This window comes from Elephantulus edwardii, unplaced genomic scaffold (genome assembly GCF_000299155.1).
Source record: "Elephantulus edwardii isolate Elephantulus edwardi_28Jun2011 unplaced genomic scaffold, EleEdw1.0 scaffold00106, whole genome shotgun sequence".
NCBI lineage: Eukaryota > Metazoa > Chordata > Mammalia > Macroscelidea > Macroscelididae > Elephantulus > Elephantulus edwardii.
The window spans coordinates 10484611-10505933 of record NW_006399856.1 but is presented as its reverse complement, the minus strand read 5'-3'; the positions used below and the strand labels follow the sequence as shown (position 1 = coordinate 10505933).

The following is a 21323-nucleotide window of genomic DNA, read 5'->3' as shown; positions in this document are numbered from 1 at the left end:
CACCTCCCCAAACCCCACCCAAGTGTGAACCATCCCAGCTGTCTATGAAAGAAGACAGAGAACATTATAGTCACCCAGTACTTTAGCTCCATTGCCCTTTATCACTGAGTGAATTTCAACTCTACCCTCTACCCTCCAGGAAAGAACAGAACCATGCAATAGGAATCCCAGCTTCTAAATGCAAGTCGATTGCCAGAACTTACTCCTGAAGAGCTGATGTGGGTTTAAACCACTAACCTTGCATTTAATAGCCAAGTTCTTAAACGCTGTGCCAACAGAACTTCTTTACCTAACTTCCATTGACTCTTATTGCTGTGGAGTCAATTAATGGCCTTCTTATAGGCTATAAATCTTAACAGGAGAAAACAGTGAATTTTTTTCCATCTGAGCTGCCCGTGGATTCAAACCACCAGATGTGTATGGTCTTCAATATCCTAGCCTGGAATTATTTGGTTTGTTCTTGATGTTCATTAGTTTATTTTATAATTTGATTTAAAATGATGCCTTTTAATTTTATCTCTTTTAGAATAGTTGCAACAAAATAATAAAGTTTAAAGTATAATTTAATATAGAATTTGATATATTTTATGTCCCAGTAAGTCATGCCTCATGTACTTCGGGCATGTTACTAGGAGGGGCTGTTTCTTGGAAAGGGACATGATGCCCGGAAAGGTGGGGGCGCAGGGCAACAAAGCAGAGGATGACCCTCAACTAGGTAACTGCTACAATGGGCTCTATTGTGTTAGGAAGTATTAAGATGATCTAGGATAGGACAGAGTTCAGATCTCTTGTTCATTGGGTCTCTATGGATCATACTTGACTCGACAGCACCTAACGAACACCACCCCCAATAAGTCATAACCAGCTCATGAATGCTTATCATGCAATTTGGGCTGGAGAATTATTTGAGTTGATAGAATTCTTTTCTACTTCAGCTGCAAGAATTATTATTATTCAACATCATGAACTGAATATATTCTTTTACCTCTATAGACTAGATGGATAAGGATTAATATGTCATAAGGCTTGAATTCTAATATATTTGAATATGTATGGTAATGTGATCTATCTATTCCTTCATAATTAAAATGCACACACCATTATCATGTAAAACTTTAGGAAGATGTGTGTATTTTCTAATACAAATATGTATCATTTAACGCACATCTAGACAATGTCGAACTGTATATTATGTCCATGTTCCTACAAGGTGGTTATTTTTTTTAAAAGACTGCAGCTCTCTTGCTAATTATTTCCCCAAATGGTTTTAAATATCCCAAACACCATGAGTGAACTAGCACTAGAGACTCAGGGAGCAACCCAATCTTCACAACACCTCCCACTCCTCATCCTCCTTCATATCCTTGTATTTTTATTAGTTGGTCCAGCCGCGATGCGGTCTTCCCTCCACCACACAGGGCAACGCTTTAGTCTCTAAATTCAGGTTGTTTATATAACCACTTATGGACTTGTTTTTATTTTTTTCAGTGGGAATTTGAACTTGAAGTTGGAGATGTTTAAATTGTTAGTATTTCCCCTTGAATATGATATATTTTCAAAACATTGTTTTAAATAATCACATAAGCATAGACAATTTAGTTCTTTCCTCACTGTTGAAAAATAATATTTTTTTGCCATAATATTAGTTAAAGCATTGCATTTTTTTTCTTGTATTTTCAGGTTTCCAAAGTCCTTATCCTAGGGTCAGGAGGTCTGTCCATTGGCCAAGCAGGTGAATTTGATTATTCTGGATCGCAAGCTGTAAAAGCCATGAAGGTGAGAGATTAGGTCTTCCCTGGAATTAATAGACTCCTTTTAATGAGTCTAATTAGTATTTTATAATAAAGATTTATGACCCCCACCTCTTTTTAAAGTCATAATAATTATTTTCCTTAACTATTTCTTGTGCATTTTATATTAAACATAGTTTTACCACAAGCAAACTTTTTAACTTTCTTATGCATATACCTACAAATTAAGAGGTAAACTATATCTCTCAAATTATCTATATTGAATTATCAATATAGCCTATCTATAAGTGACTCGACCGCACATAACAACAGCAGTAGCAACAACAACATATTAAATGCCTATAAAACCACATAGTATTATTTATTCATTCTGAGACAATACTTTTAAAATATCTTTTTGAAAGAAAAAATTTCAAACATCCTTAGAGTTGTAATATAGTTAAAACACACTTTACTAGATTCTTCTAGCATCTCTTGAGTTGAAATAGAAAACTCTAGTTTGAAAAACAAGAGCAACAGTGCATATTATTCAAGCTTTAGAAGTCATTACTGTCACTAAGAACCTTTTCCCTCCAACTGGTTGTTAAGACACCAGAATAGTATGGCTAGATTGTCAAGGAGAATAAAATTAAAAGGAATTCTTCTTGTTTATTCAAATTATTGAGCATATCTGCAACTTTTATTGCCATATTAAACCTAGGAAACTTTCAATCTATGTTACTGTATTGATGAAGAGCTAAACTGCCCTCTCTTTGGTGTCCTGCATGATCTCCTATCTTGATGTTAAGTAGGCTGTTTAGAGGTAATATAAGTTACATGCGACTTTAGCTTTATTATTCACCAGAGATCCAGCTGGAAGAGACTAGCATAAAGAAGTTACTGGGAGACTAGAATAGCCAATATAGAACATACTTGGCCAGTGTCCTTTCTTTATCCCAGTATCATAGTCAAGGATTTTCATTTGACTGATAGCTGTTTAAAAGAGGAGTCTTCTCCACCTTAGTTTTTCTTATTAAATAATCTTCCCTATGCACACATGCACAAATGGGCTTTTGTACATACTTTCAAAATGTAGTATCACCTTATTTTATTGAGTTTTACTTTCTCTTTAGATAAATTAGTGGATGTCCAAACAATTTGGATTGATGAAAGTGTTCAGGGTTAAGAGCATATAAAACTAGCATATTACTTTTCTCCTATTTGGTTGTTTATAAGAATTTTCTTTTTGTTGTTTATGTTTTTTTTGTGTACTTTATTGCATTAAGATACAAACTCTAACTGAAAAAATGGGAATTATGATATAACCTTTGCAAATTTATGCTGTTTGTGTGATTTTTGAATTGTGATTAATTCAATTAAAAGATATTTTAACTAAGGAGAAATTTTTAACCTAATAGAGACTTTTAAACTAAAAACATGAAAGCAAAGGGGATGACACATGTTTATAACAGAACAATTACTAGAAAAGAGACATAAAGATATATTAAAATGTTTAGGGATTATTTTTAAGTTTTAAAATTAATATACTATCATGACATTTATGAAATATGTTCCAGTGTAATTTATATGTTAAAACATATTCAATGGTAGCATATTCAGGGAAATACTTAGAAATGCCTTTAAATTTACTTCTACTCAATACTGAGACTTTCTGTAATTCTCTTGTGATGTGAAGTGGATTTCATTATTTAAATTTTAAGATACATTTTGAGTGTATTTGCTTATCCATATGCATATTTTAATATTTTGCTAATAATTATAATGTTACTACTGTAACATAGTTTAAAACCTTGAGAGATGACTATATTGAGGAAAGGATATGGATACTGACTCATGGTACTTGAATAGGAGTCCTAATTTTGATAATTATCTATAATATAATCTTAAATAATAATTTTGAGTCTGAAGATATTTATCTTAATGATGGAAATAGCTCTAATAGTATTTGTGTAAAAATCCAACATAATAGAAAAGTACATCTTAGACGTCAACACAGTTAATTTAAAATAATATTGATTAAATATTTAATTCAAATCCTTCTCAAATTACAGCTTCTGTAAATTTAAAAATTTAAAATACAAAATTTAAGGCTTTTGTAAAGGAGCTGTAACATGAGTAGGCCAAGCCCGACTTCTACCTGCTTCATAAAGGGGAACTGTCCCTATTAGTAACATCTGTAAACCAAATAAATGTCACCCACAAGCTCCTGAAATGTCTATAAGCATTTGATCCAATGTTTATTGAAATTTTAAGTAAAGGGAACTTATTAGGGAAATAACTTTTTAGGAAGTAAGGGATGGGTGAGGCAAAGGATTTATCACAAGGCATGTCCAAGTATAGTCCAGCAGTCCCCAGCCAGCTTAACAGGGCACAATTCCTTAATTAATGTAAGTCCAGGTTTAGTTCGACAACACAAATGCACCTCTAGTTTCCTCAATCATCCAGCAAGCTTGATTTCAGAGAAGTTACAAGTTACCTTTTCCTTCAATCCAGCAAGCAAAACCTTTCACTGTTGTTTCATTGTCATGATTCCTCTGGTTACTCCTACCACAGTCTCTTCATAGCAGTGCCACAGTCTCTTCCCCTCTTTCCGATAAAATTTTTTGGTTTTTTTTTTTTTCCCAAGTGAGCAAAGTACTCTCTTTTATATTGGTCCCACAGCTCTTGATGGTTTCCAAAACCATATGTTTTCAGTTAAGGTAGCTGTAGACCAAGATCCCAATTAGGGGTAACACAATGTATGGACAAGTCAGTTTTTGAGGTCTAACACTATAGCTTTCAAGGATGATTTCTATACTTTCATCTGAATATTTGATTGACTAATACTGGAATTTAACTGAAGTAGTATTCTAGAAATAATAACAACCATCTGGCCATATTTCATAATAATTATTTAGCTAAGTGTCACCATTATCCTGTTTACGAAACTATTATCCTTACTAGCCTACATGATGAATTGTTTTGAAGATCTCTCCAGATGTTAGGAATGATATGGGACTATAAACCTTTATGGAAATGTGTGTGTGTTTGTGTTTGTAAGCCTTTTACCATATGGCCATTTTCTTTTTGTATAATGTATTTAAGCGATTGTATAATGGGTTTTTTTGAGCACTCTAATAGGCATGAAAATCAAGGAAAACATGCAAAGTACCACTAGGTAGGTTCTCAGTGCTTCTAGCAAGAAGGGGAATACATTATCCTATTAAATGCATATGCTATCTTGTTCTTACAAACATTTGATAGCAAGGGGCTTTTAGGTTATTTCTATTTTAATTTTCTGTTTAAGCCATTCCATAAATCTAGAAGATTTGATTCTTTTTAGGTAGCTTGAAATATTCAATGAGTAGTATTTTCAGACCTCTAGTCAAATTCCTTGGAAATGTTTTCCAAGTAACCTTGATACTTTCTGGATGCTTCATTTTGGAACAGTTTCTTTCTTCCTTTAACTGAAAATTTAACTTTCTTTAAGCTCTATTTATTAATCTTATTACTGATATCTGCAACCCACAGAGTAACATAACACTATATCTTCATTTGAACATGGCTGTTCTCAGGGTGCTCTGGTGGCCTAATGGGTAATGAGTTGTGCTGCCAACCCAAAGGCAAGTAGTTTGAACCTACCAGCTGCTCTACTGGAGAAAGATGACAAATGTCTTCCTGTGCAATTTACAAGCTCTAAAAACCAGCTGATCAGCTATGAGTTGTTGCTGACTCAGTCAGCTGAGTTTGCTCTCTTTTTATGCTATCTATTCAGAGCCGGGATCCTTTTGTTTGTTTCAGGAAGAAAATGTCAAAACTGTCCTGATGAACCCAAATATTGCCTCAGTCCAGACCAATGAGGTGGGCTTAAAGCAAGCAGATGCTGTCTACTTTCTTCCCATCACCCCTCAGTTTGTCACAGAAGTCATCAAGGCAGAGCGGCCAGATGGGTTAATTCTAGGCATGGGTGGCCAGACAGCTCTGAATTGTGGTGAGTTCCTTTTTTGACTTACATGCTTTCTAACAATTGTACATGGCATTGATAGGCATTGATAAACCCCTTTCTCTAATGTGTGAAGAATCAACCAGCAAATAGCTACCAAAAAAGGGGTATGGTGCATATTGTTGGTTTATTTCATAGAATAACTCAGGCACAAAAAGATATAGCGTTATTGATCTAGACAGCAAGCAGGCTTCTTGAGTTCTAACTCAGGCGATTGCTTTTCTCAAAAAATAAAAAAATCACTTGAACCTTCACAATTCTCTGAATGAAAACCAAGTGTTGGTAATAATAAAAGTTCTTACTTTTCATATATTTTCACAACAACATCAAGGACACTTGGTTATCAATGATAACATGGATTAATTTATTATTTTCATACATATGCTAAATTCACTGTTCTACCATCTTTCTCATGCTTTTAAGCCACTCAGAACTATATCAGGAATGAGAATTTTTAGCTAGTTGAGATAAGCAATTGATAATGTCACTTTTATGTTTCATATAATATATAGAAAATTCTGATGTCTCAGTGGCCAGGAGTTGCACTGTCAATCCAAAGGCTTGTGCTTCAAATCCATTAGCTGCACTATGGGAGAAAAATGGACAAATGCAATTACTCCCTCTGTGCAATTTGCTGCCTCTGAAAACCCATTGGAGGGTCAGTTATGAACTGGTTCCAACTTGGTACATAACAATAATAGTTACACACACACACACACACACACACACACAGAGGAAGCTCTGTGCCTAGTGGTAAGGAGTTGCCTTGCCAACTGAAAGAGCCTCAATTTTAATCAACCGGCTGCTTCATGATTGAAATATTCTCACATGTGATTTACAGCTTCTGGGAATCCACTGATTAATTACAACTTGAAGGTACATAGTAACAATACACACACACACACGGACATAGACACAGACACACACACACAGGCCTTCATGTACCTTCAGGATTGCAGTGCAGACTCTTGTCAGTAGGCCACCAGAGCCCCCAAAGTTATTAGGTAAGCTACTTATAGGGTAAGACAAAAAATTTTTAATGCAAACAGACACTCATATCTCTGGGATTACTTATATAATAGAGCATTATTTTTTAAATAGATCCTACAAGGGATGAGATTTTTAGTCTTAAGGCTAAGTATGATTTTGTAATCTATTAATAAGGATAAGAGTGACTTACACAAAGTAATAATACAGTAACAGCAACATCATTCTTTGTTACTGTAGAATTTTTTAATGTTTTTCCCTTAGGGGAAAACTATTATAATATGGACTATCATGACTTCTTAGATTTCATTTTCAAGTGAAATCACTCAAATCATCCAAACCAAACTGTATTTGAGTGTATGCTAGAGAAGACTCAAGAATGTGAGATTTTAAAGATTGTGGCCCTTTTGCAGGAGTGGAACTATTCAAGAGAGGCGTGCTCAAGGAATATGGTGTCAAAGTCTTGGGAACTTCCGTTGAATCCATTATGGCCACAGAAGACAGGCAGCTCTTCTCAGACAAACTAAATGAGATTAATGAAAAGATTGCTCCAAGCTTTGCAGTGGAATCGGTAAGAAACTTTTGTTCTGGAGAAACAAGGCTATTCTTTATGTTGGTTGTGGAGAGAATTTGACATGTCTGGTAATAAGGGTCAAAATTCTTATACTTTTGTACATTTTCTTCCAGATGTGTGTAAATACCTTGGTGATGTTGGGTATTAATTGTATTAATTCAATACTGAAGTGTTAGGGGCAGGGATTAGTATTTTATTTTATTGAAAGACAAACATAAGCCCAGAGATGAATTAGTTGATTAATTGCTGCAGTGCCGTTAAATCACATATGTACTGAATTATAAACAGGAACCATATCAACCTGCAATGCTGAGGTGCTTTTTACATTTTTTTTTCTGGAACAAGTGACACACCTGTTGTGTGTGCAAATGGCTGCAAAGACTAACTGATTTGGTTAAAAAAAACCTACAAAACACGACAAACAAAAAAAAAATACAAAAGCAAGCCAAATAGGATGGAGTAAACATTTCAGAATCAAATTACCTAGAAAAGAATTCCCTGGGTGCAATCAATAATGAGAAGAAGACTGTTACTTTAGATGTTTAAAGGTAATAGGTAATAGATTGCTGTGCTTTTCTAATACTCCTTATTTGTAGTTTCCTTTATGTGTACGGCAGAGCCTGCAGGGAATTGTGTTACTTAATGCAAAGGAGGTGTTTCTCTGGGAATTTGAATCCCCCAGCTGTTCTGTGGAAGAACCATGGGCAATCGCCTCTTGTGCGATTTACAATCTCTGAAAGCCCACTAGAGGGTCACCTATGAGTGGGTTCCAACTTGACAGCAATGAGTTGTTTTGTTGTAGATATTTTATCACCAGGTCCCAGGTAAAAGTCAATTTGCTATACATATGCTTTTGCCCCTATTTCGTATCTGAGTTCAGGTATATATAATCGCTGACGTAGGGGTGTTGGAGACAGTAGTTAATGCAACTTTTCCATTACAAAAATAGGCAACTCCATATGGATAAGGCTGGAGCAATTGCAAAAGGGCTGTATATTTTTCAGAGAAGAAGGCTACCCGGCACATTACATGGTTCAAAACTGCCAATCAGGAATAATCCCGGGATTGCTCAGCTGAACACTTTGGGAAGTGCCTGCCACACATTTATTCTTTTATTGCCAGATTTAATTATGTCCTTGATTCCTCAGGATGAGAAACAGGCATATGGGAAAGGTGTAATTACATTCCCATTGGTAGTGTAATAATATTCCATGACAAAAAAAATATAGCTGCCATATGTTGTGGCTGTGCATTTTTTTTTTAAAGGAGGAGGGGGGAGGAGGAATCAAGCTTCTGAGACTAAACTTGAACAATGAAAACTCTTTCTAGATGATGTTCCTTGTGGTTTATTGAAGTATCATGAAGCTAGAAGCAGTAATAAGAAATTTTATTTTACTTAAGAGATTGCCCTTTAAATAGAATTTAAGAATTCAATGCACCTCTCATTCTCAAATTAATGATTATTCTCTCTGAATTGGTTGTGGTTTTATTTTTAGATGACAAGATTAAAATAAGAAAAAGTGTTTTACAGCATGACAAAGCTTGGCCTTTGAGTATATTTAAGTTTTGGGTGGTTTTTTTTTTTTTTTAAGTTAGAGATGAAAGAACAGTGATCCTAGAATTTTAATTTAAATTGGTTGGGCTCCCCACGACCCCCAGAAGGAGGTGATTCTTCCATACATAGTCTTCTAAATTAACTTACCACTATTACCAGAACTTCTCAGTGGGATTGAGTCTGCTTGAGTGGCCAGCTTCTCAGACATTGACTCTTGGTTCCTGTTGACAGATTGAAGATGCGTTGAAAGCGGCAGACACCATTGGCTACCCAGTGATGATCCGTTCTGCTTATGCTCTCGGTGGTTTGGGCTCTGGCATCTGCCCCAACAAGGAAACCTTGGTGGACCTCAGTACAAAGGTATGGCTGTTCAAAGGACAAAGTTCCTACCATCCAGGAAAACTTTTTAGACTCTCAAGCAGAAAAAGTTAAGAACATTGGAAGTTCTTGCCCTTTTCTCTTTTTGTTAAATCATTTTTCAGTGTGTTGAAGAGCACTGTTCAAAAAGGATACTCTTAAGAGGGAAATGAGGTGTGATTTTCTATGCTTGGACACGCCATATAAATGGAATGTCTGTATTTACACCAAAATAATTTTAGCATATTATCAAATTGATGTGGAGGACTTACCTTAGGAAATAGAATTTGGTCCACAATGTACCACAGTCTACAGGGTTGCTGGCTGTACATATTGGCTCCTCAGTAAGTCCGAGTTGAGTGAATTGGATGCGTACCCAGCCAAGAGACCCCTTTGTTGCATGACGTCCATGGAAATGAATCTGACAAAATTACTGTTAGGGTTATTTTGATTAGTCAATAACTAAACCTCCTGCCATTGATTCAATTAAAACCATAGCTACATTTTAGGACAGAGTGGAACCCCTCCAAAGGATTTACCAAGGCTATAAATCTTTGCCAAAACAGACTCCCACCTCATTCTCTATCTATTTCAGAAGATGGTAGGTTTGGACCCCCAAACTTTTGGTTAGTAGCCAAGTGGTCAGGCACTGGGGCTCCAACATTTCCTGTATATATTTTACACTGTATACAAATCCAACCTCAATATTCAATTTGCAATCTGAAAAAAAGCCCCTTTTGACACAATGAAGATGAATTTGAATGTGATAGTTTTCAATTGTTTTATATTCGCCAAAAGAATCAAATAACTGCCAAATAATTCTCCTTCTTGTAATAGCCCTTGACAGGCTGACTTTAATTGATCAATTAATTATATTATTATGTCCTAAAGTACCACCTTCCTTCTTCACCTGTGATTACATTCCATTTTATTAGAGGATACATGAACTCTTTAGGTTCCCTAAATCAACATTTTGAATAAAATCTGAGTCTTGAAAGAAAAAACAATCTGAGGAAATGCATGGAGATAATCTCCGTTGTCTTTCTACCTAAATGTTCATTTCTACTCTTAATAGTAATATTCATTATAAAAATTTTCAGAAACCATACCCTTCGTTTTCTAGATTTTTTTTTAGAAAATGATCCTAAGATAAATTGGTCATTATTAAATTATTATCATTGGCTACACAACTTGCTCACTGTTTCAAAAGCGTTATTATGGGCAGCTTTGGGCAAAGGTGCCACATTTTCTGTTGCACCAAATGGAGCATCCGAATCTATAGTGATTACTAAAGTTTAAAAAATAGGATTAAGAGAGTATTTGAAAAATGAAGTTTTTATCTTATACCACTTGATTATAACTTTGATCTTTCCAACTATTTTTCTTACTCACTTTCCATTTTCCACTGCCATCCCAACTCAAATCTATATAAGACAAAGGCAACATTTCTGTCTTGGATTTTTAGCCACTAAATATGCTAAGGTTAGAGACTTCCTGTTTTATGTTTTGAGTTCAGTATTCAAGCCACCATGAGTACTCAGTAAATATGAAGGGATAATTATACTAATTCATATCTGTCTAATCAGGCATACATGATGTATGACTCAGTATTTAAGCACTTAGGTAGTGATTAACCATAATAATAGTCACATATGATTCTTTCAATTCCCTAGTTTCATAGGCCATTTTGGCTAACTATTTACAACCATCATCATCTCCTTTCTTCTCCTCATCAACACCAACTAACTTTTATTGTCCGTGTCACTGTACAAAGCACCCTCAGCTATTTTAGAGAAAGCCAGCATCTTTAGACTTATTTTTTTCCCCACATTTATTCACACTTATCACATTTTCTGGTTTCAGAGAAGCTTAGCTGCTGGAATAATTTCATTTCCCTCTCCCTGATTGCTCAATTATTTTCTCTTTTTCCTAAATTAGTTTGATTTAGTGTCATATCAGCACTTTGAATGGCAAGCCTCAATAATGTAAATCAAGCATATTCATTGCATGATGCTATTCCTAGTACTTCACTGATTTTTGACACGTTCTTCTTTCTGGAGTGTAGGGGTGGATAGAGATGGGACGTAAGACTTCAGTGCCAATCAGGATTCAAGCCAATGTCTAGATCTGAGCTAATGCCCTTGTTTACTCTTTGGTGTTTTTTGTCATTGATTCCCAGGCTTTTGCAATGACCAATCAGATTCTGGTAGAGAGGTCGGTGACAGGTTGGAAGGAAATAGAATATGAAGTGGTTCGGGATGCTGATGACAACTGTGTCACTGTCTGCAACATGGAAAATGTTGATGCCATGGGTGTACATACAGGTAGGTACTGAATCTTCTGGAATTAGAGTGACACCTTCAGTTTACATCTTGGATGCCACATAGCTGTCTCTTTAAAGGTTTTTCCTTTAACTTACCATTCATAAATGACACTAACGACAGCATTTAACACTAGCATGAAAATTTTAGACAAGCATAATATTTCCCCGTATTAAAAGTACCAATATAAATATTTAACTCTTCAAAATTTCTATGACATAAGGCAGATATTTTTACCAGATTTTATGCTGCGAGTCAAGTGTAAGTGACATCAGGAAAGTAAAATTGGTAACAGATGGTGATGAGAAATGATGAGTGAGGTTGAGGAGTACTTAAAGCAGACCAAGGTATTAGTCACCTAGTGAGTGAGAAAATAACCTCATATGATAGAAATAGGGTTCTTGGGAAAGGACTATACTTAGAAGCCAAGAGGGGGACTAAAATTTTAGAAATACTAAACTCAACTTTGAGCTGTGGTGCTGGAGAAGAGTCCTGAATATACCATGGACTGCTAGGAGGACAAACAGGTTCATCCTAGAGAGGGTGAGACCAGACTGCTCCTTGGAGGCAAGGATTCTGAAGCTTTGTCTGACATAATTTGGACATGTTGCAAGGCGGGACCAGTCCTTGGAGAGGGATGTCATACTTGGGAGGGTGGAGGGACAGATCAAGAGAGGAAAACCATTGATGATTGATTCAGTGACTGGGGTAATGGGGGTAGGTATGTCAGAGACAAGATTGGCACAGGATAGAGCAGGATTTAGGGCTGTTGTACACAGGGTCAATATGAGTCGCAGGCAACTTGACGGTACATAATAATAACAACAAACTTGACTTGTGGGTGCGACTTTAAAGAAGGATCATCATCATAATACTGTGGAACTTGGATTCAAGAAATACAGAACAGAAATACATATTTGGAAATCGTCCGTGGAAAGAAAAAGATTGAAGCTGGGGGCGTAAACTCTTCAAAGGCAAAGATACTTTGAGAAGAGAGGGTCAAAGGCTAAGTCTTGGGAAATATTTAGATTTACAGGCAGGACAAAAACAAGCTTCAGAAGTGATAGAAGGGAGTGATGGTGAAGGGGTAACGGGAGCAGTGCAGTGCCCATTGAGCCAACCAAGGAAAGGGGATTTATCGTGGGTTCTTTCGCTTGATCATGACTCCAAGAGGTCAAGAATGAAGATTCAACATTGCTTTTCACATGCTCTGTCTTGAGCATGGCAGAGATTGTGAGGATGGTGCAAGGCAGGGCAAGGTTTTGATCTGTTGTTCACAGTGTTATAATGAGTCTTAATTAATTTGAAAACACCTAACGTGAGAGAAGGATCAGTAAAAAGTTAGTTATGTGATGTCATACGTATAGTGTCTAATTGTAGATTCATTTTAGATAGTTCTTTCTTTCATCTGTTCCAATGTGACGATCTTTATTTGTTCATTCTTATCCTATTCTCCTCTCAACTCCCCATGTCAGACCTATTTTACAACAATGGTGCTATGCAGTATTTGTCCTTTCGTGACTGAGATATTTCGCTCAACACAATGTGCTCCAGGGATAAAATGTGCAACAGTGAATGCATGAAAATTTAACTTCTCTGTACATGTTCATTAAAATCACAATTGAAATAAGTTTTTATTTAAAAATAAAGAGGGAAAATGATTATATGAACAAAATCAAAGTGATTTCTGTGGTCATGGATGAAGAAAGAGTAGGTTAGGTAAACTTTAGGAACTTTTAGTAATCCTAAGAATGAGAGAGATGGTTTGTATGGCCACCTACCATTTTGGATGAATTTATTGAGCCAGTGGTAGACCTTAAAGCATGTCTGTAGGCAGAGTAGAGAGATAGAGTTAAAGACAAGATACAGAAGAGGCCATGGTGGAAGGACAAGTGGAGGAACAAGAAAGAATAAAATTCAGAGAACAAGTGAATGAGTGAATCTGGATCAAGTGGGGATATAATTCCATCAGAGCGGGAGTGTGTGAGAGAATGTGAGATGATGTTAAGGGAAGATAAAAAGTTATGTTAATCCAGTATGGAGATGTCTGAAACCTTAGTTAGTAGCTAAATGAGCGTGAGTGAAGAGATTAGAGTGATTTCTGTAAGTAACGTGTTAGTTTTAAAAAGACAAACCAAAGGTCAGGGAAAAATAATACTTGACATACCTTGCATAGGTTTCCTTAAGATAATGCTCTCCAACAAATCCAGACTGTTTTGTATCTTCCTTGTACCGTGTGTGATAGTTAAGTCACCCAGGTGGGTCGTAGAGCCATATCATCAAGTAACTACAATTACTTGGCTTTCTAGGTGACTCCGTTGTGGTGGCCCCTGCCCAGACACTCTCCAATGCAGAGTTTCAGATGTTGCGGCAAACTTCCATCAATGTTGTTCGACACTTGGGCATTGTGGGTGAATGCAACATTCAGTTTGCCCTCCACCCTACCTCCATGGAATACTGCATCATTGAAGTGAACGCCAGACTGTCCCGAAGCTCTGCCCTGGCTTCCAAGGCCACCGGGTAAGAACACAGATTGATTGTGGGTCTGATGATTCATTGCAAACAGAAATGGAAAATTGACAGCCTACTAGAAGACTGCTGTATTTACAAACTGTATATTCTCCACTTCTGTATGCTGGCTCCAAATTATTTGTGGGACCCTAAGGACATGGTTATTAATGAGCTTGCTGCCAGACTGAGGCACATGGCATTGCTAGCTGGCTTTGTTTGCTGGCTAATCATAAACTAATCAGAATCTGGGTGGTCAGACCAGGCTGTGAAAAATCTGCTTCTTAATTGCACTTTGCAGATGTTGCTAAAAAGTGCAAATTAGGGCTTAACTTTAGTCATCATCAGGCTTCTACAAATGTGAGGCCCTATAGCAAATGCTAGAGTAAAAAGAATTCAGTTGACTCAAGCATTCACTGCACATTATTTATATTGTAGTAAAACTTTATAAAACTAAACAGTGTAGGACTTTCCACAGTAAATATTGCAACCTAATAAGTAAATTTGCCATTTATTTGGACAATTTCTAGCAAGTGTAATTGGAGAGAAAATTAACTAATGCATTTCGTTTTATTGTATTTGCTATTTGTCATTGATTTAAATTGCATAGTATTCAAGTTGACAAAATACTTATATTTACTTTTATTGATAATTTAAGGGAAAACTGGTAGCCTAATAGTAAGAAGTTGCATTGCAACCCAAAGGCATATGGTTTGAATCCACCAGTTGCTCCGTAGCAGAGTGATGGGCAATTTCATCCATTTGATTTACTGCCTCTGAAAAATCGGCTAGAATATCAGCAATGAAGTGGATTCCAACTCAGTGGCCCACAACAATGCTGATAATTTATGTAACTACAAAGTGCTGTAGCTTATAATTGTAGACATGCTGCCCAATGCAGGAGTTAAAAAACCCTACTTCTCATTTACTTCTTCTGTTGACTATGTGACTTTGGGCAAATTTCCTATTTTCTTTATAACTTCCTCCTCTAAAGGGAGCAAGAGTTTGATTAAAAGAATTTATGTGTGCTTTTATTGCTTGTTTTCTCAAATACCAGTGTTAAAAGTGACAGTGCAGACAGGAATCATCAAGTTCCTGGAAACCAAAGTTCAAAGATAATTTGGAGACCCAGGACTGTATTTGCTGTGCCTTCTTTTTATAAACACTGCAAATCCCATGTCAGCTAATGAAACTATATTCCTAGGTTCACGCATGTATATAGTGGGGTGTTTTTCAAAAAAGTCTGCTCCTTAGTGGAAGTTTAACAAGTGAGAACTTTATTTATAAAGATAGTTATTGATTTGTTGATGAAAAGGTGAAGGTTAAAAGTTGTAGTCATGCATGCCAGGTATAAAGAGTGAATTGTTTTGTGACCTTTACTGCCACACTTTTACTATAACACTCTTTTTTTTTATTATTATTTTTTATTCTTTTGTGTGCGTGTACCGTCAAATCAGATCTGACTGGTACAGGAGGATATTGCGCCTCCTTCTCCGGCAGAGCATCTGGTGGATTCGAACCGTGTTCCTCTGGGATTGCAGTGCAGCTTCTTGCCACTAGGCCACCAGAGCTCCCCTTACTATAACACTCTTTTATAAGTGTGTATGAAATATTCATGAAGAACAAACGAGTGTGTTTTGGACCCTGAAATAGAATAATAGCAGAGTTTTTAAGTAAGACTCATGTTCAAAGAGAAAATGAAAACGAAAGTGTTTCTTCCTTTGTAGTTACCCATTGGCTTTCATCGCTGCAAAGATTGCTTTAGGGATCCCTCTTCCAGAAATCAAGAACGTTGTGTCGGGGAAGACATCAGCATGCTTTGAACCTAGCCTGGACTACATGGTTACCAAAATTCCTCGCTGGGATCTTGACCGTTTCCATGGGACCTCCAGCAGAATTGGTAGCTCTATGAAAAGCGTAGGCGAGGTGAGTCATTCATTAATTCCTACATTTAGTTGTTTTTGTCATTTTACTTTGTCAAATCCTTCACATCATTGATAGTCGTATGATCACCTAAAGACAGGACTTTTGAGAAGAGACTCGACACTCTGCTTTCTTAGTGTTAAAGCATCTCTCTCAATATTACATGACCACTTATTTGGATTCTAAGATTAACTGTTTAAAAAGGGGAGACCATGCTTGTGGGTATGAAATATATGTACATATATGAAAACATACACTCATATACATATAACTGAGTTATATTTTAGAAACAAATAGAAATATAATATGATAATATAAACAATCATATACTATACCCAAAAGACTATCGTACTGAAGTTAAGATGTTGTGTGAGTCCATTTAGGAAAGATTCTGTTTCAATGTCCATAGACCTGCCTTTCCATATTCATTAAAGAAAAGGGACTGAGTGAGAAGATCTTTCAGAGCTCTTTCAACTCTAAAGTTCAAAATGGAGAGTTCCACAGTGGAATATAACACCCCCTTTTATTTTTTTTTCTATAATTATATTTTATTAATTTTCATAAACATTTACAGAGATTTTGGGCTTCCACTCATTCATTGTTGCACTATTCTCTCTACCCTCCTCCCAGTTTGTTCTTGTCCAAATGCCACAGTGCTTGTCAAAGCCAGTTCTGATTAATCTTCTTTGTCAGTGTGTCCTTTGCCATTCCCTATCACTCCTCCCTGAGAGACTTCACCCTGAGTCATAAGGAAAAGGGGATGGCGTATTCTCTTAGCTACTTCCTGCTGAAAAGGGACGCTGTGGGTTTCAGGGTGAAGATCTTCTCTCACTACTCTAAAGGGCCCCTTTGGCAGTAGGAAACACATAGACTATTATGGAGATTGATTTTGGAATTTAGATGCACTCTTATTGATTGTGCTTGGCTGTACATGTTCATATCCTTGAAGATGTATCATGGGGGTGTTGCAACCTAGAAGACACAAATTTGACTAACAAGTTATAAGTACATGAGTCCAAAAATTATGGAAAAGTAAAAGAAAAGATTCTTTCATTGTTTTACAAACCCTCCCCCAGGTCCCCTCCACCATGTAGCCCTCGCTCTAGTCTCCTGTGATGACAGAAATACCCAGTTATATCTCTCTTTTAAATGGTTCTCTCCCTCCTCTGTTTCAGTGCAGTATACATTATTGAACCCATCTTACTCAGTCTCTCCCCAACCCCAAGGACAGTCCCATTCTACAACAGTGGCATCATGTAATATTTGTCCTTTTGTGACTGGGATATTTCACTCAGCATAATGTTCTCCAGAGTCAACCATTTTGAATAATATTGCTTGAGTTCCTTGTTTTTCAATGCAGCATAGTATTCCATTGTGCGAATATACCACAGCTTCTCTAGCCATTCGTTTGTTGATGGGCACTTAGATTGTTTCCAACTCCTTGCTATTGTGAACAAAGCTGCAATAAACATGGGTGTGCATATATCTGCTTGGATGTCAGCTATGGTCTCTTCAGGGTATATTCCCAGTAGTGGAATTGCTGGGTCAAATGGTATCTCTATTTGCAACTTTTTGAGAAAGCGCCATACTGCTTTCCACAGGGGTTGCACCATTTTACACTACCCCCTTTTATTATACTGCCAAATTCTAAGCATTCCGCACCTTTACAAAATTTTCTTATGGCTCTATTTCATACTATCTGAAATTCAAATTATTCCACCTTCAAAGATTCTGTAGTTTTCTCTGGAAGAGGAAATAAGAAATTCATATTCTTGATGCTTAGATTCACTTTGCTACCACCAAAAGTCTTATCTTTCTTTTCATTGAGGAAGTTTGGGGTAATGGAGAGAGCATGAGCTTTGGAACCATATGAATTTGACTTACACTCTTAGCTCTGCCACTTAATGTGCCTCAGGTTTGGTATGATACTCACCTAAAGGGCTCGGAGGCTGTAATCTATAGGCAGTTGTGCTGCTAACCCATAACCTGTCCCTCTCTAGTAGTTTGAATCCACCAGCTGCCTTTCAGGAAAAGAGAGAGTAATTGCTTTCCTTTTGAGTTATATCATCAGAAATCCAAAGGAAGGTTGGCTGTGGGACACTTCTGACTTGATGGCAATGAGAATGAGCAAGATAAACCTTAAAATAATGCTTAGTTACATCTTTAAGTAAAATTATGGTATAAAGCATAAAATAAAAAACTTATGATCATTGAGTTGGGTGTTCAGAGGTTGTAAATCACATGGGAGGACATTGCCCAAATTTCTCCTATAGAACTAATGGTAGATTCAACCTAGTGTCTGTCTAGATAGCTAAACTGGTTACAGTACAAAAGATTATTCATGGTCTAATTTTCATTTTGGCCTTTATTTGCCTTAGACATACATTTTAGACTGAACTCAAACTAGTCATTTCAGAAATCTATGCCACCAATTGTAGAAAATACACAGGGAAAAAGAAAATAAGAAGGTATTTTACACATAAAAGGCAGAATTTTTGCTCACTTGATTTCCAAGATATTAATGGATGATTTTTAAAGTAATGACAGATAAAGAACAACTTGACCTTTTAAGTTAAAATGTCTTACAAGTTGTAAAACACTAAGCATTATTTTTTCCCTTTGTTCATAGTAGTTTTAAATCCTTTTTCTTCCATTTCTTTCAATGTGTAATAGAATGAGAACTGAAATGCCACATTAGTAGTGTTTCAACTAGATAAATAACTGCTATTCGGTTTGTGTTTCATAGGAAATGTCCCTTTTTGTAATGTTAACAGTACATTTTCTAAGCCAAGGAAAATGAGAGAATTTTGTTATGTTTTCATTTGGGGATTATTATCTCAAGGTTTTTCCCCATTGATGAATATTTAATATTACATTTGGTTCAAATCAAGTTAGCAAACATATCCCAAGCTCTTACTATGTGCAAAACACTGGGAAGAGCACAAAAATTAGTTGCAGAAAGAATTAGTTCCAGAAAATTTTGACATAAACAGGAGTGGCATCCACTTCCTAAATAACATGCCTCTGGAAACTCCATGAACTTTGAGAAACGATGATAGTTATAAGAAAGGCTTCAGGTCTTTTGTTCATAGGGTTGCTATGAGTTGTGCTCAATTCAAAGGCAATCAGTAACAACAATGATTGTGACATGTGCAGCTGGCAAGTTTAGAATATATAAACAAGACCAAACATAATAAGAATTAAACTGTTGTGAAAGTTAAAACACAGTATTTTTGTATAAATTCTATGAAAATATGGTACTGGCTCAGGGAAGGCAGTGATAGCTGCCACTGAAAATGACAAAATTTTTACTCATTAAATGTGAATTAAAGGAAAGGTGCTAAGTATCATAAATTTTTTTTGTACTTAAAGTTATACATTTTTCATTATTACGTTTGCTTTTCTTTTATTGAATTATGGACCATTTGCTTAAAATTAATGAGCATTTATGGTGAGTTACTGATCGAGCCAGTTACTTTTCGATCAAAGTTAAAAGATAACATGGAAGTACAACAAGGACCACATACAAATTTCTTAATATACCCTATAAATAGTTTCTCAATTATATAACACACCTTAACACATTAGTGCTGGAAGTTTCTCCTTGGTCAGGCTAGAAGATCTATCAACATGTCTGACTTTTTCAATATGCCACTTTAATGCATATATTGCACATCTGAATCAGGCTAACATTTTATCTATCCCTGCTTCTGTGAATCTTCCCTACTTTATAATAAAGTCTGGAGCAGTGTGAAAAGGTTATCTGTTTGGGTTTAGCGATCTTTGGATATGTAACATGTCACACAATTGACATGAAGATCTCCTATACTGATGTTAATGGGAATTCGAGTCTATCTGAGGAACCACAGTTTGTTGAAGGCAGTGTTATGATCATTATTATTTTTAACTGGAGGCAAAAAAATGCTCAGCAACCTATTACTCTGTGTAAATATTGAAAGTCAATGCTTATCCATCAAAACTCACTGGATAGACTACAGAGTCAATCCTGCTTCTGACTTGTGCCTTTGTCTTCACCAAATCCTCAAGGGTTTCCCCCTAATTTATTAGTGTACAATTGACTGTGAAGATTGTGTGTGGTAACATACATTGACTTGGTCTTGGAAAATCTAGTCTCCACCTACATTTGAAATCAAAACCTGTCAGTGTTTGTCATGATTCTCAAAGTTCTATTAATGGTAATGCTTCATTCTAAAGAAAGCAAAATGACTTGTATACAGATTGATGCTCGTTTAGAAATAGTTGGTTTCTAGTTGGAAATGTTAATAAGTGCCTTGATTCTATCTGCATTTGCTATCCCTTCTTCCCAAATGACACTTAGTATAAAACACAAAAGCAAAAGAGTTCTGCCACATATTTCTTATTTTAGTCCTATGATCCATGTCAGGTAATGATTACCTCATTAATCTCAGCAACTGCAGCTGAATTTTACACATAGCCAAAAGAATCTAAAGTTAATGAGGGAGTTCTTGTGGCTGGGTCCCTTGGAGCATGCGGTTCTAACCAAAGGCCATACCTTTCTGGTCCTTGAATCTACCAGTTGATCTGTGGGAGAAAGGTGAGCAATATTCTCCAGTTCAATTTACAGATTGAAGTCAGTTCTGAGTCTATTCTAACTTGACAGCAATGAGGGGGATAGAAAGAGAGTGAAAAATGACTGATAGAGGGGAGGATGAGAGCAAAGGGGGAAAGCCTAAAACTTGACTATCCCCATGAATTTTATTTGTTCTTAAGTCTTAGAGGGGGAAGAATATTGCTATTTCCACTGTGTTACCGATTAAAGATATATTCAAGAGCTTCTTTAAACAGATAATCTTGTGTGTGTGTTACAGGTCATGGCTATTGGTCGCACCTTTGAGGAGAGTTTCCAGAAGGCTTTACGAATGTGTCACCCATCTGTGGATGGCTTTACTGCCCGTCTGCCCATGAACAAGGACTGGCCATCCAACCTAGATCTCCGGAAAGAGCTGGCCGAAGCCTCCAGCACCCGTATCTATGCTATTGCTAAGGTAACATGCCACAGGGTCCACAGTTTCCCAGCATATTGTCAACCTCGGCTTTAAGGTAAAACTGTATCACAAAAAAAACAAACAAAACCCTTATTTAGTTCAGAAAACTTGGGTTTTTGGCTTTTGAAAGCCTCATCGATGGTAATAAATGAGAGACTTCTAAAGATTTCATCGAATTATTCTATATGTAAATTTAATGGAAAAGGATCCTTTTGTTGAGTTTTACATTTGCCTTAGCCCTGAGCATACATGTTAGGTTTTTAAAATTATTATTAATTTCAATGAACATCTACAGAGATTTTGGAATTCCATTCATTTATTGTTGCACTTTTCTCCCC

The 21323-nt window shown here is 36.3% G+C and overlaps 1 protein-coding gene across 1 annotated transcript in view; it reads left to right on the top strand.

The window, feature by feature from the left end:
- CPS1 (carbamoyl-phosphate synthase 1, mitochondrial) overlaps positions 1 to 21323 on the top strand; it is a 140463-nt gene that overhangs the window by 53700 nt on the left and 65440 nt on the right. Inside the window, exons 13-20 of the mRNA XM_006891930.1 lie at positions 1681 to 1776; positions 5532 to 5721; positions 7134 to 7291; positions 9081 to 9209; positions 11386 to 11530; positions 13837 to 14047; positions 15763 to 15961; positions 20809 to 20985. Coding sequence (XP_006891992.1) covers positions 1681 to 1776; positions 5532 to 5721; positions 7134 to 7291; positions 9081 to 9209; positions 11386 to 11530; positions 13837 to 14047; positions 15763 to 15961; positions 20809 to 20985 — 1305 coding nt within the window. The remainder of the gene's footprint in view (positions 1 to 1680; positions 1777 to 5531; positions 5722 to 7133; positions 7292 to 9080; positions 9210 to 11385; positions 11531 to 13836; positions 14048 to 15762; positions 15962 to 20808; positions 20986 to 21323) is intronic.